General features: G+C 38.0%; 1 protein-coding gene and 1 pseudogene across 8 annotated transcripts; one reads left to right on the top strand and one right to left on the bottom strand.

Moving 5' to 3' along the window:
- The window catches only part of LOC131769963 (uncharacterized), a 106,069-nt pseudogene that overhangs the window by 35,414 nt on the left and 42,992 nt on the right, over positions 1-27,663 (bottom strand).
- On the top strand, positions 1,361-27,088 carry LOC131772063 (uncharacterized). 8 transcript variants are annotated; one of them, XM_066167167.1, is made up of 21 exons: positions 1,361-1,572; positions 2,708-3,060; positions 3,356-3,520; positions 3,838-3,954; positions 4,305-4,427; positions 4,954-5,050; positions 5,186-5,404; positions 5,755-6,131; positions 6,856-7,023; positions 10,292-10,402; positions 10,531-10,650; positions 10,756-10,846; positions 11,886-12,263; positions 12,879-13,001; positions 14,192-14,317; positions 14,575-14,700; positions 15,377-15,502; positions 16,063-16,188; positions 16,667-16,795; positions 23,519-23,849; positions 25,527-27,087. In XM_066167167.1, exons 1-20 carry the CDS (start codon positions 1,404-1,406, stop codon positions 23,833-23,835), a joined length of 3,561 nt encoding a protein of 1,186 aa, XP_066023264.1. In that variant the 5' UTR covers positions 1,361-1,403; the 3' UTR covers positions 23,836-23,849; positions 25,527-27,087. The 8 variants fall into 8 exon arrangements, 5 of the variants coding, with proteins under 5 accessions (XP_066023264.1, XP_066023265.1, XP_066023266.1 ...); XR_010717522.1 differs by lacking the exon at positions 23,519-23,849 and adding an exon at positions 17,192-17,283 and having other exon boundaries at positions 1,364-1,572; XR_010717521.1 differs by lacking the exon at positions 25,527-27,087 and adding an exon at positions 17,192-17,283 and having other exon boundaries at positions 1,364-1,572; positions 23,519-23,652.

Genomic DNA, 27,663 nt, shown 5'->3' with positions numbered 1-27,663 from the left:
AACGTTGAAAAGCGTTTTGTCCATTCCCCTCTACAACGACTATAATTACATCCGCACGATTCAGATGAACTAGCTACTTTTAATCACAAAACCATACGAAAAAATAAGGAAAATGGAACCTAATGCGAAGCTATTTTTTTCTAAATAGGAATCCTTTTAACCTGTTATAAATATGTAAAGCTCTTCAGATATGCTATTTCCTTACAGTTTAATATGTTAAAAAGCCGTTATTCAGGAGGAAAAGTATTTCCTTAGACACGTAAACATTATATACAAGAATAGATTTTCGGTTTAATTACTATCAATCAAAAACAACACAATGAACTTTCACTTTCTCGTTGAATAAAATTTAAGGGCCTCTGACAATCAATATGGAAAAAAAACCGATGAAAGAACTCAAATTTTTTTTTCCTCCATCTACTTTTGGGTCACCTTGGAGTTAAAATTTTAGTCAGGAATGATATGGAGCAGTCCAAAATACGCGTAAGCGGCTGCCAGTACCAAACTTTGAATATCGAGTTTCTTTCTCACTGTGTCAATTGTTATAACTGGGTCGATTGCGCATTTTATCAACCTAAACAAAACAAATTGGCAGACAATCTTATGTGAGTGAAAAATTAAATGATTTAATTTGATAGACGTCTACAGCTAGAAGCTAGAAGATTCCATATAAGCCACGAAGCCAAACATTCTTAATGATTGACAGTGACATAATGGAGGGGTTAATCTTTAATCTCAGCTCAAAATTCTGTGCGAAGAGCCTAAGCTTGATGTTAAAGATGTTAAAAGCGATTTGCTTCAACGATACTACCTCAGGCCGGCAAAGCAATATCTTTTGTTTATTTCCCATAGCTTCTCTTTCAATTATCCCATGGAAACACTTGGAGGCCATGGGATCAGACAAATAGAGTTCATTAATTCTGAGAATCTGCTGTTATTTGAGATGTGATTTTCGATTCTGTTTAGCTGCTGTCAATGAGGATATAATGAGGTTTATCGCAATTGCAAATTATGTCTGGGATTTTAATCAGGTGTTTAATAGCTAACTACACTCCAGGGAAGGTCAGTTGTCAGTTGTCACGTCACTTGTTGAAAACTTTAAATGGATCTTTTCTTTGCTCGAATCACTGTCAAGTAACGAAGTTAAATGCAATTCAAGTTCACTCCTTATATCAATGTCTAATAACAAATTTAAATTTTCATTTGAGACGTTTTCCGCGAGGAAATGCCAAAACAAATGGACCATTGACATTTATGTTTCATGACCTTCGAGCGTCCTCGAAAACTAAAAATAGATAAAAAAAAAAAACAAAATATAAAGTTTAAGTTGTTAGAAGCTCGCTAAGACATGTTATCGTAAATATTTCCTCTTGAAATTGAGGTGATCTTAATTCCGCGAGGAAATGTTTGCATCATGCAACAGTTTTTACATTCATCGATCTTTCAGCTCTCCTGGGTGTATTTTCCATTCTCGTAACGTTGAGGCTGGAGATATGCTACTCTCAACGTTAAAAGGCATTTTGGTTTTCCTCCCTTTGATATGGCAGTCTCTTATGTTTGAAGGCACTACAGGTGACTAAAATTCGTTGTTTTATTATCATGCATAATAATGCAAATAACGTAGTTTTACGAGTAACCTAGGATCACTTTCGCTTTACATCATTCCCAATAGTTTTGAAAGGAGCTGTTTCGATAGAGACAGAGCTTTTCACAATATATATAGTTTGGCTTACTTAGTTGAGATAATATATAAGGAAAAAAAATTAACGCGACCAACTTTATGTTTGCTTGCTCCAACATATGATTGTAGACTTAAATATCCGTTGGAACTCTTAGCTTAGGTCAATTAAGTCTTAGTATTCTAGTTTACATGACTTTTAGCATCCATCCCACAAAGAAACAAAAATCACACAGAACAACAAAAAGCAGCCGAGAGACAAGAAATTTTTTGTTTGTGAGTGCAATAAAGATATAACCAATTTCGTGGAATGTATGAAAAAGGGTTTTTCTGTAAAGAATATCCAAAGGCATTAGCGAGACACTGCCCGTGGTTTACCTATTAACAGATTACAATTTTCTGTACGTCAGTCTAGAGATAGGTAATAGCATACGTCAAATAATGGCAAGGAAAAAAAAAGTTTCACACCGATGTAGGGCATCTGACTGTGTCGTTGATGTTCTTATTAAATTTTGAAACCCCAAGAACTGAACTCCTGGCGCAAAAATTTGGCAATGGCCAAACTAAAGTATCTTTCCAGAACACGCACGGATTAAACAGATTATGAATGAAAACAAGTTTCTCTCCCAGATAAATTGTTATTCTTTTCATCTATTTATCTAGAGCGATCCTCATTCGCACGAAAGAATGCAGCGTAATGCCAACTTATTATGCTCTAAATAGGAATCTCTTTGAATCACTATTATTTCGTCACGCTTTTTAAATATACCATTTCCTTTCATCATGCGTAACACAGAGACAGACCGCAAAATATTTCCGCTCAGCCAGTTTGGATACGTTACCAACGGCATTCATTCTAGATAATTGTCTTTGAACATTGGCAACTTTTACTATCAAATTGCAAGTTCTCCATTGATGAACTTGAGCAAAACTCAAGCCAAAAGTCAAAATAATCCTAAAATTAAGAATGAAAAAATTAAGAATAAATGAAGTGTGCATATTTTCTTTTATTTGTTGTTTTTATAACAGGAGTTGAAAGAGGCAAAATTGGCATAAATCTCGTGGGAAATAATGATTTCCAGTGCAAGCGTGTCTCATTCACCAACAGATTCTCCGATGGATCGCCCGTTCGTATATTTGTTTCGATTAACCACGGAAACGAGTCCCACGTTGTCCATGATCCAGCGTTTATTTGGGTGGAGGAAGTCACGACAAATGAATTCAAAGCTTGCCTCGTAAAAGGTGGCCGAGGCATCGAGAGCAACTCCACTACCATCGATTGGTTTGCATTTCAGGGTTCCCAGTCAGGAGTACATCATGGAGAGGCTAGTTTTAGCATATTTACTACTGGTACAAAATGCAAGCAGGTTGCATTTGCTCAGGTAAACTGATTCATATATCAGCTGCGTATTGTTTCAGGACTTGGATAGTCACCGCACAAAATCGATAGAGCAAACATAAAAAAAGGACAGGAAGGATAAAAATGGTTTAGTACAACGTTAATCTTGTCGAGCTTTTTAACACATTGAGCTGATTGAAGGGGCGTGCCGCAGTAACGACATCACAACTGTTTAAAAAGGAGCCTTTATCGTGGTTGCTTATCAAGTTAATCATTTTAATTCAAGTATAAATATATCGAGTAATGAAACTCGGAATGACAAAATTTACCATTTTTAGGCCTTTTCCTCGCTTCCTAAAGTTCACGTCACTATGAAGCATGGAACTCCAAACCAAATGCAGGACGCCATGAATGTTTGGATCGAGCACGTTTCAACAACTCGGTTTGAAGTTTGTTTGCAAGAATGGAGGAAATTTGATGGACCGCATAGCAATCTATCTGTGGTTAGTAAAAATTCTGTTCTCTTTTTTACTGGAGTTAGACACTATGCACAACATTCGGATGTGGAAGCAATTTCATGAATGACAAATATTGGCGGTTGAATTATAAGGAATTATAAATTTTCCTCTCTTACACTTAGGAATCATGAGTGCTGAAGGTCAGATGGTTCCGCTTCAACCTCAGACACTCTACATTGCATACATAAGCTGGCATCCAGTTGAGTTTATACTTCAACAGAATGATATATCACGACTATACTTGTTATCTTTATTACAATTATTTATCTATTTATAATTGTTTTTCTCAATTTGATCTTGAGAGCTGGATGGCGTACCAAGGTGACTATCCATCATCATGGCAAGTGAAAGTATCGTCAGAGGTCATGTTCTCTGAGAATGATGGACTAACTTTTGAAACCAATTTTGCCCTGTGCAAGGTATGGGGTATATTCATTCTTATCACACAAGTTTTCGTGAAAATAAAAAGAAAATTGTTCTAAAGCTTCCATTAGGGTTCATTGAGTATGTTTGGTGGCAGCTTTGATATAAAAAGGCAACACGAACACGATCAAGAAAAGTAAGAGTAAAGAGAGAAAAAGTAGAAGAAGGAAAAGAAGAGACGATAAGAAGAAGAGAGAAAAGGAATAAGGGAAAAAGAGAAGAAGAGAAGCAAAGAAGAAGAGCAGAGTGTGTGCTTGAAAGGGGAAGTTAACAAACACTCGGTACTGATTTACTGATTTACTGATAATACTTACCACTTTAAGATTTTTGTGATCTATTCCCTCAGAATGTGCGCTTTCCAAGTCCATACTACGCCCCACCATTAGTACTCGCTACTGCTTTCAATTGTGACTCAAACAATGGTGACCCAGTGTGTACACAGGAAACTCCTCTGAGTGTTTGGTTGGAGGTATAATATCCAATAAATTTCAGGACAGTTACATGTACCGTCACTCTAAGTGCTGGTAGACTTTCAAAATTAAGAGGTACTGGATAAGTATTTTCGTCGGATAAAGCAAGATGTGCTTTTCTACCGCATTGGCACACAAAAAAAACAAAGAAAAAAACACGTGAACGATATTTATCACCTCAATTACACAAATATGGATTTCTATGTCTGTGCAGGTATCGTTTTTACTTATCAACAGAGGGGAATTCCGTTTTCTTGTCAGGTCTACGCTTAAAGTCGTATTCTTGATTTCGAAAGTCACATAACAAGTAGATTTCGAAATTACGCAAATCTATCGTAATTCCTCTGTTTCTCTTTGTCAACAAAAGTGGTAGAGAAATAGTTTCCTTCGTGAGCACAAGGCCCCCGCTGATTTTTAAATCTACTTTATTTCAATTACCTATGCATTGACTTCTCTCTCCTTCATTTATCCATCATACATGTACCTATTCGCTTCTTTACTAAACTCTAAATTTCCCTTTATAAGGAGGTGATGACCTTCCACTTTCGCGTATGTATAATAGATGACACTGGTTATGGTGGCCCGCGACGCAATGTGACTGTAAATTACTTGGTCATCGGAGGTAACCTCAAGTATTTAACATTTCGTTCATGACCCTAAATCAATTAACTGATTCTCCAACGAAGATCAGTCCCTCCTTTTTTTTTTGTTGCTTTTTTAATTTTGTTTTCATCAACATACATTTTTTTTCTTTTAGATCTTCATCCTTGCATAGATATAGAGTGCGAGAAATTTGGTCATTGTGTGGCAATATCCCCACACGAATACACTTGCCAATGTAACACAAGCTGCCCTTCTTATGAAGAACAGGTCTGTGCTTCTAATGGCAGAACATTCTCCAACTTGTGCCTTCTAAATAAAGAAATATGTGATACAGATGCAAACTTTACCATCTATCATCCAGGAAGCTGCACAGGTATCTCTTTAGTTGCCACTTCATATTCTTGATGCGAATGATGCACCAAAAAAAGACTTTCATGCATATAGTGGATGGGAGCATGGGGACGAGTAGCCTCGACTACCAGCCGTTGTTAAGGAGTGTGAGCCCGTGCTCCTTCCCCCCGAACCCCCCTCTTCTCGAGAGGAGTGAAGACCGGACACGAGAAAGCCTCGCAAATCGAGCCTAGAGGACGAGGGTAGCGGGGACTTTCAAACGATAAGAAATTTTGGCGAAGACTGGGCGATTATTTTATGAAAATACCTCTAACTTCTCGGTTTCAAACTTACCATACATTTCACTTACCAGCTTTAACATTTTCGTTGCAGGTTTTCCGTTTCAGACAGGGAGACACAAATTCCAGAACATTCCAATTTGGGCAGAGGATCAGTGCGAGACTTTTAACTTTCAGCGGTTCGTGTTCTACCCACACAGTAAAATACACGTGCAACTCACAGTCAATCATGTAAATTATTCGGATGCTTCTTTTGTTCACGAAGCTGTTACAGCTTGGGTTGAAAGCGTTAACACTACTCAGTTTACAGCCTGTGTCACTCGAGCAGGAAGAAATGACTACCCTGCAGACAGTTTTGCTTCGGTTGATTGGATTGCATATCAAGGTGCTCCCACAGGAGGAATTTCTGGTGAAGAACTATTTCCCACTTGGTGGACTGGGGCTATTTGTCAAACTGTTACTATTCCCAGCGTAAGCATCTTATCAAACTTTTTTTTTTCTGGTTGCTATTTCTATTCCATTGATATAAGGATTAGCGCTGAACCCCAAAGAGGCCTCACATTGCCTTGTCAATAGTGTGAAAATTGTTTTGTTAGCAAATAGACACGAGAAGTGGAAACTTCATTTTGTAAGAATCAGTAGTACCAATTTGCATTAATGTAAGGCTAACCCCTGAGAGATTGAAAAATAAAAATAAAAATAGGAAAAGGAGGGGAAAAGGGTGGTTATTTGAAAATCTCACACCTATATACTAGTGGCCTCGATATTTGAGATCATATTGATTCTTCTCTTCTTACTGCTGCTGTTTACTTCTGGTTACGCAATATACATTACAAAGTTGATGTATTTTCCCGTGGGAAACAGTTTGTTTTGTTTTCCCGGGGGACCATACATTAAGTGCTTTGCTATATATTAAGACTTTCCCTTAAACAATCATGTGGCAAAAACAAACAAACGACTGTTGTATTCGACGCGCAGGCAATTGCGCAATGGTATCCCGGTCGGAATACATTTGAATTTGATCAGGGGCACGTCACCAAGAATCAACCAATCCCAGTGCTCGTTATTGTTGGGTGAAAGTCTAGGTATATAACAATATTACTCGTTCTGGCTCCCAAGCAAGTCACAGAAAGAGTGTACTGATCAATACCTCAGTCAACGTGTGTTTAATCTAGTTTCGCAATTTGCATCTCAGGGAACATATTCCAATCCACCAACGGTATTTGTGACGGCTAAACACCACAGGAAGGGTCTGAAGCATGATGCTGCGAGTGTTTGGCTCGAAGACGTATCAGCAGCCTCCTTCAAAATCTGCTTGAGGGAGCTTCAAAACTTCGCTGGTGTTCATGAAGAAATTTCAGTTGTAAGTTTTATCAAGATCCTTTCTAGTCTCAAAAGACAACATTTTCTGCATCCTTTTTAATACGGCAACTTGTTGACTGACTTTTCTACATATTTTAGCAATGTGCTTTTCAAAATTTAATTTATCATCGATTGTCACGCCAAGAAGTTCCATTGTGTTGGATATGGGAAGTTGTGACTCCTTACACTTAAACACTGGTTCATCAGTTCCTTTGTGTTTTCCCAACACCATAGCCTGGTATTTTGAACTGTTCCTCTTCATACCATTACGCGTAAACCATATATCAGCACTAATAAGATCATTGTTGATTGTTTCTTCAACTTTGGAGAGTTGATTGTCGGCGTAAAAGATTTGAGTGTCGTCAGCGTAAGTGGACAGTGTGCACTTCTTGATGACATATGAAAGATCGTTCATGAAGATGTTGAATAATAAAGGGCCGAGGATGGATCCCTGTGGTACACCATTGCATATAGGTTGCCAATTGGAAAGCGTATCCCCCAGTCTCACCCTTTGGAATCGATTTGATAAATAATCTTTCATCAGGGAGGTTGTTGCTTCATCTGCTCCATATTCTTTTAATTTCAAAACAATCAGTTTCCGAGGTAAGGTTTCGAAAGCCTCGGACAAGTACATGGAGACCAGACCGATCAATTTATTGTTATCAATTTCTTTTTTCTATTGTTCGGTTAGACTAAAAAGTGCTGAGTCGCAGCCGTGATATTTCCTATAAACAAACACATAATTGTGATAAATTTCTTCAAAATACGGGCTTATTCGGCAATGAGCAATTTTTTCGAAAACCTTCGATAAAGCTGGCAGAATCGTTATCGGCCGATAATTAGTTTTTAATAGGCTGCAGTCTTTTTTGAGAATTGGAGTGACCTCGCCAAATTTCCTTTGTTGTGGTGTCTTAGTTGAAGTTAAAACATGATTAATCAGTGTACTAAGAGGGAAGCATAAGACATCCATCGATTCTTTAACTGCCAGTGGAGGGATCCCATCACATCCAGAAGCCTTGTTTGGAGCAAGTTTCCTCATTACCTCGTAAACTTCTGTTGGATTAGTGTTGCTTAGCGACACATTCGGCCTGCTTATTAAGTTATTTGATATATGCGATAAATCTACTAGATACCCGTTTTGATTTTGTTCTTTGGTACTTTGAGTACAGCTTGTGAAGAAATTATTTAATGTCTTGATCACCTCTTGAGGATTCCTGATGATTTTGTCACCCTCCTTTAATATTATTCCGCTATTGTCTACATTCTTATTCCGCTATTGTCTACATTCGTAACATAAGGCTTGATGGCACGCCAAAACTTCTTTTGATCTGCATATTTTTCCGAACACAGCTTCTCAAAATGTCTACGAATAGATTTTCTTCTCATGCTAACTACTTTGTTGTGCACTAGACGGTAGCTCTCCCAATCACACTGATTACGTGATCCATTAAATTTTTTATTAAGCCGTTTTCGTTCCACCATTTCTCTCCGAATTTCAGGAGTGATAAACTTCGATTCTACTGAAGATCGTCGTTTGAAAGATCGCATCGGTGCGTGGTCATCTAACACCTGGTTATATAACGTCTCCCAGCACCAGTAAACATCGTCTATATCATCAAAAACGTATGCAGCATGAAAAGGAACTCTGAAAATCATCTCGGTTAAAGGTCTTGAATATCCGTTTCTTGACGACTTCGGCGTTAGCATGCAGCATTTTAGTTTTGAGAACCGTGTAAACTAGCAGATGATCACTGATTCCTGTTTCGATAGCGCCAGACGATTTCATAAACATGGGCACATTTGAAAGAATGACGTCCAGGCAAGAAGCTCTAGTTGTTGAAATTCTTGTCAGTTCTTTAATTAGTGTGTGGAGGTCATAGATATCGCAAATATATAAAACGGATGAATTATGTCACAATTTAGATCACCAAGACAAATCACGTTTACGCAGAGAGATATGGCTTGATCCAGAACTGTAGTCAGTTCTGAAAGTAGCATTGTTAACAGAAGGAGGCTTGTAGACACTGACCGTAAAGCAAAGCGTCTTTGTCCGATGTGTAGATCGAATAAGAGTGATTCCACTGGTGTTGTAATGCCTTTCTTACATGTTGCGGCGATGTTATCGCGAATAAAGACGGCAAGACCGCCACCATCTTTCGTCCTGTCACGGCGAAATAACTCGTACCGGTTAACATAAAATTGAGAGTTAGGAAAGGATCGATCGATCTTAGTTTCCTGTATGGATAGAATTTCGAAGGCTCTGTTCGTTAGCCGCTCCTTGATCTCCTCAAATTTGCTTGGTAAACTGTTTACATTTAGGTTTGCTATAATGCATTCCTTGCGATTTTCGTTTCTAATTAACTTCATGTCCGAAGGTTGTGAACTAAGGTCCAGCTCAGTGTCGCTCGCGCTTTCATGCGTGGAACTATTCAAGGTGGAAAAGAATGAATCGCTAAACTTCGGCAAGGCACAGAAAGAGCATATCCAGTTGACAGATGGATTATTAAGATAGTACTGAAAGGTCTCGCTCGACATATTCAGACATCTTGCATGCGACCAGGTGTTGCACTCAGAACATAAAATGGCGTCTTGATTGCTTCTTACGGATTTAGAACATTCACCACAAGGATATTTCGTGGGCTTCCTTCTCGGACCAGGGTTAGGTGAAAATCTCCAGAAATCAACAATCTTTGCGCTTGAAATGTACCTACACCAGTAGCAGTGTATAATAATCTTCCTCCATTAAAACGCCTCGATACGAGCTTGAAAGGTAGTTTGTAGTAAGCAATTGACGTTGTTAAGTGGAGTGAAATAACCAGTCGCGTACAGCGTTCGGGATGTATAAAACTGCAGTTTGATGACTCACGAAATTCTCGTAGAAGTACGACAAGGAATAAAAGACACAATAATGTGCCGCCCATACGAACGTGTCTGACCGCCATGATGGCCTGGTTACCCTGCTCAATGCTCAATGCTGTGGTAGCAGAGCTGGGTATATCTAAGTGAAAGAGTCAAAGAGGACGCATCAATTCTCTGCTACTCTGAGTTTTGCGCCTAAGCACTCGTCTGACGAGCGCTTAGGCGCACAACTATTAAAAATTTTATTTTATTCTATTTTTTTATTTTAAATTCAATTTTTTTTTTCTATTCTATTTTTATTAAAAACTAAAAAAATATTTGGAACTACAGTTCCATATACAATGGTAATTGATAATTGGTAATTGACCTTTTTTCCATCATCATCCACTTTTCTGATGTTTTCATCTTAGGACTGGTTAACATTTGATCGCCCTCCGGAACCTCTGATTACAGAGCATAATGACGAATATTTCCCAAATAACGGCCCACCTCCAAGGAGTCATAACTTTGCCTTCTGTCAGGTTAGCTCTGGCAACTGTCATCACGTATCTTTGAATGGTCGCTTAAGAAGTAAAGATAAGCGCAATTTAAAAGTAATTTAGATTTTTCTCTCCTGCCTGTGAAAGAAAATACGCTTGTCACTTTTCAGGACATGGAATTTACTCAGAACTACACCAAACCGCCGATAGTTCTGCTTACTGCAAAACATTCTACCCGTGGGCAAGACTCTACCGCTGCAGAATGCAATGGAATCGAAAGTTGGGTAGAGGTAGGGTTATGGCCACTTCATAAAGATTGAAGAATTTCTACAGCAGATTTCTCTATTACCTTACGTTTATTATCATTATTTTGATTTTAAGTTTTTTCTTTGCAGTTTGTAACCAACACAAGTTTTAGAATGTGTGTCAAAGAACTTTTCATTCAACGATTTGATCCTCTTACCGTATCGTACGCAGTGTTGCCAGGTAATGGAGTTTTGGCAAATTTTGTAAAATAATAAATATAACTTTGCTCTCATGTTCAAATAATTAAAGTTTCATAGGAAGTTTTTGACATCTGTTTTCATTGTTGTCTGGGAGGGAACACCCTCGCCTTTCTGCTGTTAAATTGATTTGGACTTAAGTTAGCGCATGTTTAACTACAAGTAATTTAGTGTTAACAACTGAGTTGAAAACGTAAATTGGCCTCCGTAAAGGAGGAAGAAAACTGACGTTTGGAGCGTTAGCCCTTCGTCAGAGCGATTCATTTCGATCGCTCTGACGAAGGGCTAACGTTCCAAACGTCAGTTGTTTTCGCCCTTTACGGTGGTCAATTTACGCTTTCAACTCAGTTGTTAACACTAAATTACCTGCCGCACAGACGCAGCACCACAGTTTACTTAGAAACTTATCCCCTTTATTCATTTAACTACGAGGCTACGAGCCTTTATTTTGTGCTTTTTATATGACATTTCTTGTCTGAAAAGCGATAAAAATAGTTCGATCCTTGTAAAGCTTGTGAAACTTTCATAGATAAGCTCAAACCTGAAAGCTGACCTCGACCTAGTCGCCCTTTCTGGCTTTCATTCAAATTTATCAGGGAGCAGGGATGTTTAGTTAAGGCGATGATATAACGAGTACATAGGATAACAAATCTGCAACTTATTGCACCGCGTCACCAACGAATGGATTGTTCCTATAGTAAGCAATTTAAACGTATTTCCATCTCGTAACTAGCACTTTTTCCAGTTTAAATGGTTTAATTCATCTCAAAAAAGAGTTAGCTGTGATGCCTCCGTTAGAGCGATTTTCGATCAGGAGCTCAGCATCTAATTTCAAGTTCCTGGCTTGTAAAAGTCTCTCGACGATAGCTGCACTCCTCAAAACATGAACATGTCATTCATTTTATCGGCAAAGTCTTTTAAACCAATTTTTTAATTGCGTGTGGATATATGAAAACAGAGGCAGCCTTCAATTAAATCAGTACAGTAATAGAGCTCATCTTAGTTTGTTCACTTAATTTTAGAAGACATATGTCAGGACGATTGGACGTATTACAATGGGTATTGCTATAGAGAAGTCTTGTCATGTGACTCGTGGGAAAATAGTCAGGAGACATGTGCTTCCCTGGACGCAAATCTTCCCAGCATACACAGCAAAGAAGAAAACGTATTTGTTCAAAGTCTACACGGCAGTACACAATCGTGGCTGGGTCTGTCGGATAATTTCACCGAAGGTTCGTTCGTCTGGAGCGATGAGACCCCTTTAGACTTCCATTACTGGGCAGAAGGACAACCAAACAATTTGCACAACCAAGACTGTGTTCACACTCTTGGTTTCCTTAATGAGTTTACTTGGAATGACGTAAATTGTACAGACTGCCACGGATTCACTTGTAAGAAAGGTTGGTGTTAACTGGATCAAAAGCCCCTCGCTACATCCTGATGGGTGCTTGAGACTTAGCCTTCAATCCCTCGTAAACAAGAAAACCGGTATAAACGGGGTTACAAAAAGATCCAAAGTTACCTTTTTTACTGGAAGGAAAGTGATATTGTGCAAGTATGGTATATTTTTTGATAGATTGAGCAGAATTACTTTTCGTCCGAAATATGTAAAACATACATACTTATTGAAAATCATGTACATGAACTGCGGTTGAAGAAACGAATATGGAAGCGATCCTCGCAGTTATGAACATAACTTAAGTAGTAGTGAAAATAAGGCCTGAAAAAATTCAGGCCTGTGCGGGCTGTAGAGCGATGCACCAGTTCCGGAGAGGTCATGGGTTCAAATCCCGTACAGGCCTGAATGTTTTTTTTCAGACCTTATTTTCACTACTACTACTACTACTTAAGTAGTGTTCATAATTGCGAGGATCGCTTCCATATTCATATATAGTTATTTTACATAAATGCTTTGCTTTTGATTACTATTTTACCTCCTCGTCAACATGAGGTTATTTAAACTGGAATTATTATTATTCTGATCATTGCTATTATTATTATCTCTTTTTATCCAGATTACAATGAGTGCCAATATTTCGCTGACTCCTGTCCAGCAGGTGCGACTTGCGTGAACAGCTATGGTTCCTTCACTTGTGTATGCCCCACTGGATATACCTTCGAAGAGGGAGACTGTCTAGGTTTGTACTCTTTTCTGTATCGGTCGTTAAAACACTGGACTTCGCGTACTTCATTGCCACTTTTTTGGGGGTGCTAGGTAGGGAAATGTTATGGGAGGGGAGTCTAAGTTTTCCATCACCCCGTAATGATAAGATAAAGTAAAACTAAGGGCTTTGACTAGTTTTCAACACGAGTTCTTGGTCTAGCGGTTGGGATGAACAAAGTGGGCATATTTTTAGTCATAGTAAATACTAGTTCAAGCAGCATAAATACCCTTTGAGAATATCTGGGTTGAAAGGTCTTCTAGCCGATATAAGAGGCAACATGCCTTTACATAAAGGTTTATCCTTTTTCAATCGTTATGCCGATGAAAAATTAATAAATTTTATTTATTATACAAACTACTGTGTTATACGAGGATTTCCAGCATTGAAAAAAGCCGTGACAACACAGGTGAAAAAATCTCGTATTTTTTTACGTGTGTTTGATATCGCCAGTCAGCTGTTGACGCGTCACTCCCCCTTCGCGCCACTCGCCCAGATATAAGAGTGAACGACAAAGCCTTCACTATTCTCAATCTAAGGTCGTTTGTATTGTCAGAATTTTTTCACATTATGGCTGCTAAAACACTGAAAAATTCTATCGCTAACAGATAGTGACATTCAAACTTTGCTAAGAGGGGAAAAAAGCCAAAACATGGAAAGAAAAACCGAAAATTACGTATTCAGTCAAATCGACAATTGGAAGATTTACCACAGGCCAGTTTTGGCTGTGTACCTGAAAGATTTCTTCTGATTTCTTCTTTCTTCTGTATTGAAATTTACGCCCATTGTTTGTTTTTGTATTGTTTCAACCCATTTTTCATCTTGAGCCTTAGCGCCAACGTTTTTTTACGATTTTTATTCAAGGATTGGCGATTCTTTTATTTCCATTCATTAACAAAGATAATTTTTCTTGTCAAGAAAGAGCTAGTGTGTCAATATGACAAACAAAATAATACATGGTTGCTTGCAGATATGAAATTTCTCTTCTCGTGTGCAGCTCGACATCTCACTCGTTCACAGTGCTCACTCGTGAGCTATCGAGTTGAACACTCAAAGAGAAATTCCATATCTACGTACGCCCATGTATTATTCTCTGTATCAGTTAAAGTGCATTTTGCTTTGCTTGTCGCTGTGTTTCTGTAACTTATCTAAATTGTTTCAAACAGATGTAGACGAGTGTCAGTCAGGTTTGTTTTCCTGCCATGCGCAAGCCCAGTGTGTGAATACTCAAGGATCTTACGAATGTAGATGCTTACCTGGTTATGCAGGGGATGGTACTTTTGCATGTGCAGGTAGGAGGAGAACAAAACGAGACATAAGAACGACTTAACAATGTTCAACACGCTGTGGGTGAATTCTGCAAGTGTTAGCTCAGATATACAGAACAAGGTCAGTCGTAACTTACACTCAGTAAGGGAAAAAGCCTACAGTCGGTATAAGAGAGGTACCTAGTAAAAGGTTGGTGAAGTGGTGCCTGGCATTTGATACTTTATCCTTTTATAATATGACTATACTTGACAACTGATTCGCGATAATCTTCGTTTTACAGACGTGGACGAGTGTCAATCAGGATCTCATTCCTGTCATGCACAAGCTAAGTGCTTGAACATACAAGGCTCCTACGAATGTAGATGTTTGTCCGGATATTTGGGGGATGGTCGTGCCACATGTGCAGGTAATTTTGAGATAAATCATGCCAGAAAGCATTACACTACTATATTCTGTAGCTGTCGTCACAGACTAGAAATAATGAGCTGTGACAGCCTTTAATCAATAGATGCCCCTCTTTTAATGATAACTTCTAAAACCTGATCAGAGAGCCCGGTCATACTGAGCAGCTACTTTGGGAAAAACCACGTTCAAACTGATGGGGTGGCATTTCTTATATAAGCTGTCAAGAATGCTTTCAATGAAAGCATCTGACTCCTTCCCAGTTATCTCCAAAACAGGGGTGCTTGAGTAGGAGGAGACAAAAAAAGGAAAAACATCAACAACAACAAAACCAACACAAATCATTAACAAAACAAGAAACAGTCAAACAAGATAACAACAAAACAGCAGAAAAGGTACTGAGAGCTAGTTATAAAGAAAAGAAACAAAGAAAGACGTAGTTCATTTGAAACTAAAGGTACTCGTGCTGTTTTTATTTACGGAAAATCCAACCTTGCCATATGAAACACGAGTTAAACTTTCTTTTCTTTTCCTTAAAAAAAAGACAACAACAACACAAAAGAAAAAAGTATTCCGAGTGAAATAGGAAAGAACGCGATAGAAAAAGAGAGAGAAAGGGGAAACGGATTGTTTAATTAATGTAGCTAGACACTATATTACTTTGATTTTGTCTTGAACAGACATAAACGAGTGTCAACTTGGATCATATTCCTGTCATTCAAATGCCAGGTGCATCAATACACAAGGCTCTTACGATTGCGAATGTGTGCGTGGATATTCAGGAGATGGTCTACACACATGCTCAGGTATATTTATAAATGCTTTCTTAGTCAGTCAAATTTGAGTACGCTAGAGTAGGTTAACGTACGTTATGATGTAGAATCGTTTCCTAAGATTTGGCTTTTTGTCATTCTTTGACTCAGACCTCATTCCTACCAGTAAAACATATATAGTTAAATCGAGCTTAACTAAATGAAAATCAGAAACACTGAATAACGGAATTTCCCATTTGTTTTAAATAGTCTCTAACTTGTATATTTGAAGTCGACACCTTCGGTTTGAGGCAGCTTCTTTAATGAAGAAAAAAAATTCAAAACCGCGTTTGACAAAAAAGTTTTAAAACATGTTTGAGCTTAAATTCGGTATGATTGGGGTTTTCGTTTTTAAAGATATGTCTAGAAATCCATGCAGTAACGGGAATGACTGCATGAAATGGCAGAAATAGCCAAAATTTCTCAAAATCGGTAAATCTGCCGGGCTGATTTCGCTTCGATGAATTCGACTGAAACTCGTAAAAATCGTCAATGACTAGGTAGGATTCAATCATTAGAAAAATGAAATATAAATTTAAATCTAACCTCAACAGATACAAACGAGTGTATAACGGGATCTCGTTCTTGTGCTTCCAACGCCAATTGTGTTAATACAATCGGCTCGTACGACTGTCGATGTCAGCCTGGATTTCAAGGGAACGGTCGGTATCGTTGTTCAGGTAGGATGTGAAATGTAAATTACATGTTTAAGAACCAGGCCGACCAAAATGTTTAACCTCTTATCACTATTTGCTGAATCTAATGTTCTTATCTATTGACAGATAGATAAGACAACATTGTACCACGCTCTTCAATTCCTGTATCCACCGGCTACCTGTTCACAATGACGACTCTCTTCAAGTAGATCAAATTGAGATATTCTGCATTAAGCTGGAAAAATGAATTCAGACCCTTAGCTTACTTTCGAACATAGTAACTCTCCCAAAAACTGTTCCGTTAGCCGCTTTCCGCATGATGCCCAAAAGGGAAAACCCCTGATAACTTGACGGAAATTCAAGACGATAACTTAGTGCTGCCTCCGCTAACCATTATAAGAAAAACATAGGAATGCACATTCAAGCTAAGAAAGACACTAATTACTCCAAAAAGATTGTTTTTGTGAGTGATGAATTCTGGAAAGTACTGATCCTCTTTCAGATGTAGACGAGTGTGAAACGGAATCGTATCCTTGCCACTCAAACGCCAAGTGTTTCAACACAATTGGCTCATATTACTGCAGATGTTTTGCTGGATATAGAGGGAATGGCTGGCATTACTGCAATGCAGGTAGAACTTGTAGATATTTTTGTTTGTCCATATTTGTATCTATCTACCTTTCCATTGATCTATCTATTTAAATATATATATATATATATATATATATATAGATATATTTATATATGTATTTAAATATGTATTTTTTCCCCCTGTTGCAACATATATTTATATATATATATATGCGTGTTGTGTGTGTGAGTGTTTATATATGTATTTATAATTATGTGTATGTATATATATCATCTATACTTCTATTGATCTCTGTTTAATTGGTTCTTGCATGCAGTCGATCCGATTTATTTCAAGGCTTGTTCTTCATTTGTTTAGTGCGCTAGTACGTTAGTACTGTAATACCCGGTACGGGCGACTCATCATGACTTGTTCTTCATTTTTTTGGTGCGCTAGTACGTTAGTACTGTAGTACTCGGTACGGACGACCCATCACGGCTTGTTCTTCATTTCTTTGGTGTGCATGTGCATTAGTGCTGTAGTACTCGGTAAGGACGGTTCATCACTTATGCTTTATTTGTTTAGTGCGCTAGTATGTCATTTCCATAGTACTCGGTACGGACAACTAATCTTATCTTATCGAATTATCTTCTTCTTGACTCATCATTTCATTCATTAATAATTCATCAGCGCAGAAGCAGGTAAATAGACAAAAGAAATATAAAGTTTTCTGGCTTATCATGGGCAAGAAAAGCATACGAATAAAAAAGCAAAATAAATGAATAAGGCTGGTCAAATCAGCTTAATTTTAATAGTACCTCAATCATCCGTACTAGGCAGAAAAAACTAGAAAAGATTCCTATTTTGGGCATGGTATAACAGTTAAAGTCCTTCCTTTGGTTATCTAAAAGCGTCATTAATGAATACACATCGATTGTCGATCATTCAGAATGAGACTAAATAACGAGTGTAACTCCTATACTAGAAATAACCTATTTGCTAGAAATACGTTTTCTTAAATAAATCGTGAAAAAAATCCTAAATTGAATTATACGAAAATGGAGACAGTTCTTCTTTCAAAGTGCAAACTATTGGTGGAAAATATTTTGTGTAAAGGAAAAGAATTAGTTTTATGAGGAAAAAAGGTTCCTGTACCTTCAAAAAAAATCTTCAACGTTAAGGTTGAGTTCACTTCACCTTACCCTAAGACGGGATTTTGTTAAAAAATTGACACGTAAAAGAACAAAAAATATTTCAGATTGACGAGGGCTTGGGTGGAAACTATTTTTTTGGTAGACATTCGGAATTTGAAAATATATTGTTTTTTGAGGGTCTTTGTATCTACGACTGAGTATTTGCTACTTTTGTCGGATAAAACGCGCGCTCTATTATCTATACAACACTCGACATTCTCTTCAGTTCAGTATTGCCATTAAAAAGAAATTTAAGCTGCACGTCAAAAAAAAACACTTAGGGCTGTTTTAATGATTTAAAATGTAAAAGGAGAGAAGGTCCAAAGTTACTGAAGCTGTATAACTCATCACTGTTTGGACAACGGCCATCAAAGCGTATTTTGCACTTTTCGATTTTTTTTGGAGAAAACAAAGCGCGATAGGACTTTTTGATATAATTTTTTTTGAAAAGGTTTATCAAAAGGGTCCTTCAAGAAAAATATAATGAATTACGAAGTTTTGTAATTGGCGCCAGCTTCTCAATATCTATGACGAATCGACTTCAAGTGAAACGGATCGAATAACTTTAAACGAGTCAAGTCGAATCGTCTGGATTCGTCAACATTTACTATCCTCAAACGCTCAAGTGTGTAAACTGCATCGTCTTTACTAAAAACGAGTCGAGTCGACCTGTGCGAATCGTTTCGATTCGTCAAAATTTACTACCCCAATTTAACAATTAAGTGAGTATTGTGTTCCTCTGCGACTCGACTTCTGGTAACATGGATCGTCTTCACTAAAGAGGGAGAGTCGATTCGACTCGTGCGAATAGTGTCGACTCGTTCATATTTCCTACCCCCATTTAATGTATTAAGAACGAGGAAGGTTAATTTTCTGACTCGATTTGTCAACTATCGAACACCAATCGAGCCAGATTAGGGGTGTATAAGACATGTATGGAAACAAGTGTATTTCAAGTGTATTTCAGAAAAGCATGAAGAAAGTTCTTGGAATTCTTTGGCACTAGTCGTGTCCACGACGCTTTCTTAAACTTTACTCAATAGTAGTCTTCTGTAAAAATCGAGCAGAGGTGTTGAAAATAAAACAATTGAAGTTTTTTCAAACTTTGCCAGAGCACAGGAATGAATGGCCTTAGTTACGGAAAAATGCCGAAAAAATATCATTTTGGGAGAACGGTGGCATTTCGTGTTTTGGTGGTCCATAACCGTGTTTTCCTGGTGAAATAGTGCACCTCAAGATAACGGCCGGAAAAAATTTATTTCGCCAGAAATTCGGAAACAACATAACAATTCTAGAACAAGAGATGTTTTTCAAAGGTTCTGAAGTATTTTTTTCCAAAACTCCTTAAAAAAACGATTTTTTACGAATTTTCTAGTTCAGGTAAAATTTCACCCATTAAAACATAGCTCAACTTTGGCGACTAAAATCGGCCATTGTTACATGGCTCCATAAACTGAGACAATAATCATTGTCGAGAAGAAGGTTTCTTCTTTCAGAAACTGCAATAAAATTTTTGAGCTACTTAAACTACGAGTTTTTAGAGCAATTTATATACGCGTATTTGAGCTCAAGAAGCGCGTTACGTGACCAACGTGACTTGCACGTCACATTGAGAAAAACATTACCAAAACACTCGAATTCCCTCTTATATCATACAAAAACCTCGAAACAGGTCTCCTTCATATTCAATATACATATAACTTTCTCCTCAAGCCAAAAAGTCAATGCAATCTGGGCAATTTTTCGGTAATCTAGTACATGCAAATTGTTGGGTTATGTTCTTACAACGGCCATAATGGAAACTAATACCAACCCAACAATAGCAAAAACTTTTTTAACATTAGAAAGAATTGCCCAGGCTATAATTACGCAAAATATTACCTTTAGAAGTGGTTTCCATGCCAAGAGTGTGCACTTTAGCCCGCTCCACCGTTTTCAAAACTTATCCATGCTACCATTTCTCGTCACTGCAGTGCGATAGATGGTATGTGATTGCGTTACACAGGAAGGCCATTAAGTGAGAATGATACAGAAGATGACCAACGTTTTTGACAGAACAAAGTTGGTCTTTATAAATTCCGTTCTATCTAAAACATGTTTATTTAAATGTGAGGTTTTCACTGCCAATTTTTTTTTATAAAAAAGCTACAAAGGGAAATGACATGTCGTAGCCGCGCATGATGCATATGCACCAATTGTACTTATTTCTCTCAAGACATTTAGAAAATGTTGGTGTCTCTCTATTCCAGGAGTCCTTACTTTCTGAATACGAAGACTATGGTCACTTCTAACTGGAAAGCTTCTATTTTTCTTTGCACGTACACGACTTTATCAGTTCATTGATCAGACCAATGTATGGCGCTGTTCGTGTAGCAGGAAGGGAATCAATGTCCAAGTAGAATTATGAAGGAAAGAAATACTGAGACGGGTAAGCTTGTTCGTGGCATACAGTTGACAGAGGTTGTATGTGTCATACAAAATGGGATGACTAAACTGGCACTATTGAATTATCTTGTCATGAGCTGAGGAGTATGCCATTTCTTCATCAGTGGCTGGTACATCGATTTCTGCCACCGATCTTGCCTGATTGATCTTTGCTACTGACCTTGAGAAATACGACTTTATCTGCTGTGGTGATAAAAACTCGTCAACAGCAAATCGACGCTCTCCGTTTTCATTTGTAGCACGACGCATATCACTGGCAACTTGGGATGGATCTTCTTTGTAACCAGTCTCCTGGCCAAGTTTGAACTTTTCATCGAAATAATTCTTTTGGTTTTCGTTGAAATGCGTTGATTTCTTAGACGCCCTCAGTGCCCAGCCTTACGAAAGTTTTTTCGAGCAGTAGAGCTGGCCATCTGCACTTGCCGTAAAGAAAACCCTTCAGTGGTCTAAGGTACCAGATGAGAATCAATATGAAATTATCTTTAATTGCACAACCGCTGATAATAAACTAAAAATATATATGGTGCTCTGCAATGTTAAAACATATATTAGAAATATCAATATGCAATGTTGTAGTCGCTAATTCAACATTTATTTCTAAGCTCTCAACAATCGAGATCAGTTATATGATTCGAATATGTATGAGCTTTAGGGAATCCGCGGTAAGGTTAAATGAAAAACTACAACAAAAGACATGTTCGACTCCTATCGTCCACGTGTTTTGTTTGCTTTTTGCCCGCTATGCCTTATGAGAGGCACAGGCCTCCCAACACTATAGCAAGAAGTTCCCTTTTTTTAATATAAATGTTCAAAAAAAAGGTAACAACAAATGTTTTTTTGTTTAGTTCAAGTGAATCTATTACCAATATCTTCGATTTCAATAGAGCTTTCCTCTGGAGATTTTGTGGAAACGTCAAATCAAACTGCTACACAGCGCCCTGAAGTATCATTGGAGAATACCGCAGTGGAAGTAGAAGAAGAAACAGAGAAAGATGAAGGTGAAGCCCGAGACGAAAGTGAAGACGTATTCCACAGTGGCTTATTTTTATGTCCCTCTGAAGGGTGCGTCTTTGAATTCAAGAAGTATTCGAATCTCGAATATTATATTCTTTACGGCAAGTGCAGGATAGTATAAGAGAAAACTACCGTCATTGATAAAGCAAAAATACTCTATGTGCAAGAGCTGATAGAAGGAACAAGCACACAACCTCAGATGGCCAGCTCTACTGCTCGAAAAAACTTTCGTAAGGCTGGGCACTGAGGGCGTCTAAGAAATCAACGCATTTCAACGAAAACCAAAAGAATTATTTCGATGAAAAGTTCAAACTTGGCCAGGAGACTGGTTACAAAGAAGATCCATCCCAAGTTGCCAGTGATATGCGTCGTGCTACAAATGAAAACGGAGAGCGTCGATTTGCTGTTGACGAGTTTTTATCACCACAGCAGATAAAGTCGTATTTCTCAAGGTCAGTAGCAAAGATCAATCAGGCAAGATCGGTGGCAGAAATCGATGTACCAGCCACTGATGAAGAAATGGCATACTCCTCAGCTCATGACAAGATAATTCAATAGTGCCAGTTTAGTCATCCCATTTTGTATGACACATACAACCTCTGTCAACTGTATGCCACGAACAAGCTTACCCGTCTCAGTATTTCTTTCCTTCATAATTCTACTTGGACATTGATTCCCTTCCTGCTACACGAACAGCGCCATACATTGGTCTGATCAATGAACTGATAAAGTCGTGTACGTGCAAAGAAAAATAGAAGCTTTCCAGTTAGAAGTGACCATAGTCTTCGTATTCAGAAAGTAAGGACTCCTGGAATAGAGAGACACCAACATTTTCTAAATGTCTTGAGAGAAATAAGTACAATTGGTGCATATGCGTCATGCGCGGCTACGACATGTCATTATCCCTTTGTAGCTTTTTTATAAAAAAAAATTGGCAGTGAAAACCTCACATTTAAATAAACATGTTTTAGATAGAACGGAATTTATAAAGACCAACTTTGTTCTGTCAAAAACGTTGGTCATCTTCTGTATCATTCTCACTTAATGGCCTTCCTGTGTAACGCAATCACATACCATCTATCGCACTGCAGTGACGAGAAATGGTAGCATGGATAAGTTTTGAAAACGGTGGAGCGGGCTAAAGTGCACACTCTTGGCATGGAAACCACTTCTAAAGGTAATATTTTGCGTAATTATAGCCTGGGCAATTCTTTCTAATGTTAAAAAAGTTTTTGCTATTGTTGGGTTGGTATTAGTTGTCAATATGGTCGTTGTAAGAACATAACCCAGCAATTTGCATATACCAGACTATCGAAAAATTGCCCAGATTGCCTTGACTTTTTTTTGGCTTGAGGAAAAAATTATATATATATTGAATATGAAGGAGACCTGTTTCGAAGTTTTTGTATGATATAAGAGGGAATTCGAGTGTTTTGGTAATGTTTTTCTCAATGTGACGTGCAAGTCACGTTGGTCACGTAACGCGCTTCTTGAGCTCAAATACGCGTATATAAATTGCTCTAAAAACTCGTAGTTTAAGTAACTCAAAAATTTTATTGCAGTTTCTGAAAGAAGAACCTTCCTCTCGACAGTGATTATTGTCTCAGTTTATGGAGCCATGTAACAATGGCCGATTTTAATCGCCAAAGTTGAGCTATGTTTTAATGGGTGAAATTTTACCTGAACTAGAAAATTCGTAAAAAATCGTTTTTTAAGGAGCTTTGGAAAAAGATACTTCGGAACCTTTGAAAAACATCTCTTGTTCTAGAATTGTTATGTGGTTTCATAATTTCTGGCGAAATAAATTTTTTCCGGCGGTTATCTTAAGGTGCACTATTTCACCAGGAAAACACGGTTATGAACCCCCAAAACACGAAATGCCACCGTTCTCCCAAAATAATATTTTTCGGCATTTTTCCGTAACTAAGGCCATTCATACCTGTGCTCTGGCAAAGTTTGAAAAAATTTCAATCGTTTTATTTTCAACACCTCTGCTCGATTTTCTCAAATGACCATTCTTAAAACCTATACAGTCGGTTGCCACATTTCGGAAACCAAATATTAGACGCCTTGTAGATTATCAATGGTTTCTTTTAACCAATACATTACCTTAATCATATTAATTACACAGGCGAGGGCGCTGTACGTTTAGTGGGTGGTGGGCGTAGATACGGTCGCGTAGAAGTTTATCAAAGCGGAAGGTGGAACACGGTGTGTAATAATACCTGGGATATAAATGATGCTAGAGTGGTATGTCGTCAGCTTGGCTTTACTGGTGCATTACGGACTGTATCTGGCGCTGCATACGGTGAGGGGTCTGGTGCAATCTGGATGGTTTATGTCATGTGCTCTGGGAGGGAGGAGATGCTATCTGACTGTCCGTTCCTACATCTGGGACCCCATGGCTGTAGCCATAGTGACGATGCTGGTGTTGCGTGTCACATGTGAACGGAAACACACAGGTCGTTATAAGAGCATATTGTGGTGTTTTTCTTGTTAAGAGTTTCAATAGCGTCGACAGTAGTAGGAGATTTGCACATTGAGAAGTTTCCTTTACTATCAGCCTTTCTTGGTAGCGTCACATCTATCTGCAAAATTTTATTACCACTTTACTTCTTATTTATACTAGTGCAGTAGCTAATAGTCACTTTGATTCTCAATTTGATTCATTCGATTCTTTTTTGAGTGATTAAGATTACCTTCCTGCTGCAAAAGTTACGAGTAATTTACATTTTCAGGCCTGATAACAAAATCTAAATGCTGTGGCGCAAATGTTTAAAAATTTCCCATTTAACTCTCCCCTTTTATTAGTCAGCCTCCAGTGTTCTAATTATTATCATCATTCTAAAATGGTCTTTCTAGCCTTTTCGAAAGAAACTAAACTTCTGTGAACATCGATAATGATGGGAAACGTTCTAGCCAAACGAACTAATAAGCAAGATGCCGACTAAGCTGATCGTTTGTCGATAAATTTTTTTCTAATTAACGAAGGCACACACTTCATATTATATGTAAAACTTGTCGGCACAGTAACCACTATGATTACGCAATAGACACCGTGATGATTATTGTTTGTTTCGACAATATAGGCTGACTTGCCGTTACAATGCCTTTTTCAAATAACAGTTAAGTGAGCTGTCCTAACTTGACTCGGAAGAATGTGAGTGTGAAGGTGACCGTAATGATAGCAGGTTCTTTTCACGATTAAGAGATAATAAAATTAGCAATGGAAGTGAATTTAGTAATCGCTGAACAGATTACCACAACGTCGTAAATTGATGAGTCAGAACTTACGCAAACATCCAACGAAAGGCAAAAAGTAATACACTAGTTCAACCGTTAATTTCGCAAACCACTATGTTAGGAGGGGTTTATTCTCTAATGAAAACACAAATCAAAACAGTCATTGCAAAAACAAACTTTAGTGGTTGAAAGAAACAAATATAGTGCTGACAGTTTTTACTGATTCATTTTGATTCAAGTTTGACGTTAGATGTGTCATTTCTGAAGGTTGAGGGTTAACTTTTTGTGTGCAACTCATTTCGCTTCTTGAAGCTGCCCTGTATTTTTTGTATTATTGCATGTTATGTTAGATAAGGGAATTTCTCATTTTATATTCATTTTGTTTCTTATTCATTCGTTTATTTCCTTGTTGTTACATTGAGAAGCTGTCAGGAGGGAAGCAAAGGCCTTGACGAAAATCCTCCATATAAGCATAAGAAATCTCATCTCGTCTGCAATGGATACATGTGATGCTTTTAGAGTTTCTTTCATTGCACGAGCTATAAGCAGTTGAAATTAAAAAAAAAGAACATTGAAAAATCAGCAGTCAAAAGCATAGGAAATGCAAACGTTTTTTGCTTTTTAACTGTTTATAAGCTTCCGGTGCAGATATTTTAATAATATGAGCAAGAGATTATAATCTCTTAGGGCGAGTTAACGTTACAAATACGACCGGCAATGTTTGATTTAGAGTTAGAGCAAACTGTCAAACGATAAAAATAGAAATATATCTAATTTAAAAACATTTTAAGGGTTTCTTATATTGGTGTTGAAAAATGAATGAATATATTACCATAAGCCATTCAGTAAAAATTATAATAAGCTAGTTGATCATTTCTAATTCCTTTTGGTTACAGGTGGAATTTTGGTCACCTTTTCCTTATTGTGATCGTGAATTTGATATGGAGACGGATGTTTTTGCGTAAAATGTGGTTTGCGGCTAAATATCGGTATATTTCCATTATGTTGGTAAAAGATGTTTAATTATGAAGGAAAATGACTTTATCTTATAAAAATTGATCCCGTACAGAAATTTCCTGGAAATAACCCTCCTTATACTTTTCACTCTTTAATATTCTCGTTTTTTAGGCTAAATCCATGTCGAATTCCCGATCAGGAAAATAGCTCTTAAATCTTAATTTAGCACCTCTTCTTCTTAGAGGTGACTTAGGGTGTAAATTTGTAATACTTTTCATCCTCTGCACTTAATTAAGAATCAGGTAACTGAAACAAACAGCACGTACCTCTTTTAGAGGCAGTACTTTGGGTACGCCCTTTCTTCTCCGAATTTTCTGTTTATTCTGCAGTTGTGTAACAGTCTTCGAAGACTATTTTCTCTTAAGATATCTTTTCAAGTATGATTCTCATTCTGATTGTAAGTTCATTATAATTTTTATCTCGCCGATCTTGTTTTTGTTTAGCCCGACCTTGACCGTTAGACTGAGAAATTTAAGATAGAAAGTCATATTGTAAAGCGTGAACATCTCGAAGGTATCTACTTGGTATACGAACTCCGCTCTACGTAGCTTAACGTGTTTCGCTAGTTAGGTGTAAAAGGATGACGAAAGTTAGAGATTGATAGCTCAGTAAGCGTCACCTTGATAAGCAGTGACCCACATTTTCATGGAGAGATATGAGCTAGTACCCGTCATCGTAACTTGTGTAGAAGAAATAGTCAACACAACGAGTGTTAGAGTTTTACTTCTGACAAGACAGTGGGGGGTGGGGGGAAGGCGAGGGAAGACGAGTAATTTCTATAGCATGATCCCCTCCCCCCTCTTTTCGCTTCGCACTTTCTCTCCTCAGCCTTCTGTTGCCATAAACATCAAAGATGGCGGCTATAATTTTATTAAGATTGCGATTGCTCTACACGCCAAAGGATGTAAAGTAATTCGCGACTTTGCTAATAAATGGGTCAGAATGAACGCTGGGATTGGCCGAGCCTGTACAAGGTCGCTCAAGGGGGAATGTTGTTTCAGGCAGCCTCTATCTTTGTTGTTGTTTTAGGAGATGCAGAGGAAAAGAGGCTTCATAAATTCCTTTAAATTTGTCTGTTTGGCCTTTTAGCGACCTAGTACTGGCTCGGCCGGCCCCAGCATTCATCTGGACGCTGTATTAGCAAAGTCGAGTATTGTAACAGAAAATCAAATTTCCATAATTTTGAAAATTTAATAGAATTTACCACTTTTTAACTCACCGATTGAAGTTCTAATTTCGAAAAAGTGGAATGGGGAGATCTATTTCTGCTCTGTACTCGTCACTGGCCCAGTAGAAACGAAATACTATATCAATCGGTTTATGGTCAGCGTGCTATCATTGAGATATGAAACATGTACGAAGTCTGAAGCGCACGACGGATATGTAATACATGGCCAATGCAAAGCCAAAAGTAGTTTCTGCTTCCCATATACTCTCCAGAAAACTCAAAGTTCTTTAGTTATCGCTGGACGTACAGCTGATGCAGTAACCAATTGTTTTCTACTATTTTCAACACGATGGGTTAAGTGTTGTTTGGTGGAGAAGAGAGCTACTGCACTTTAATTCGTGCACACACATCATCGACATCATCAGCGTACACTATGGAAACATGAATTAAGCGCTTTCTATGAAGCATGACGACGCAATTGAAGCAATTGAGTTGGATTTCATTATCACATGATCAGTTTGCCCCAAGGCCGCTTAAATTGAAAAACATAGAAATAACACCCCCGTAATGTACCGTTCATAATGGCGCAAGCTGGGGCGGATAAAGGCCAACGGCTCTTCGCATAGTCCTGCGCTGCATCTGAGGTGTAAAATGGAAGAAGATTGGAAAAATGAGTGGCAGTCATATAATAAAAGACATAAGCAATGGCTGAGACCGTACTGGACGGAAAAAATACTTGGCTCTCGCGATGAAGCACGGACCTTCCTGTTTTCGATCTGAACATTATAACCCAGAACCAAGCGTTTTCCCATCCAGTAGCCTACGTGTAGCCATCCCCTCCACCCCAA

Source organism: Pocillopora verrucosa, chromosome 5 (assembly GCF_036669915.1).
Source record: "Pocillopora verrucosa isolate sample1 chromosome 5, ASM3666991v2, whole genome shotgun sequence".
Taxonomy (NCBI): Eukaryota; Metazoa; Cnidaria; class Anthozoa; order Scleractinia; family Pocilloporidae; genus Pocillopora; species Pocillopora verrucosa.
The sequence above is the reverse complement of the archived record's forward strand: the minus strand, read 5'-3'. Positions and strand labels throughout refer to the sequence as shown.

Bases quoted from the DNA above. Each gene is read 5' to 3' on its own strand.
- LOC131772063 (XM_066167166.1), top strand. From the start codon at position 1,404: ATGTTTGCATCATGCAACAGTTTTTACATTCATCGATCTTTCAGCTCT. The intron at 10,651-10,755 runs GTAGGGTTATGG...TTTTCTTTGCAG, and splicing joins GAATCGAAAGTTGGGTAGAG to TTTGTAACCAACACAAGTTT. The intron at 12,264-12,878 runs GTTGGTGTTAAC...CTTTTTATCCAG, and splicing joins CGGATTCACTTGTAAGAAAG to ATTACAATGAGTGCCAATAT.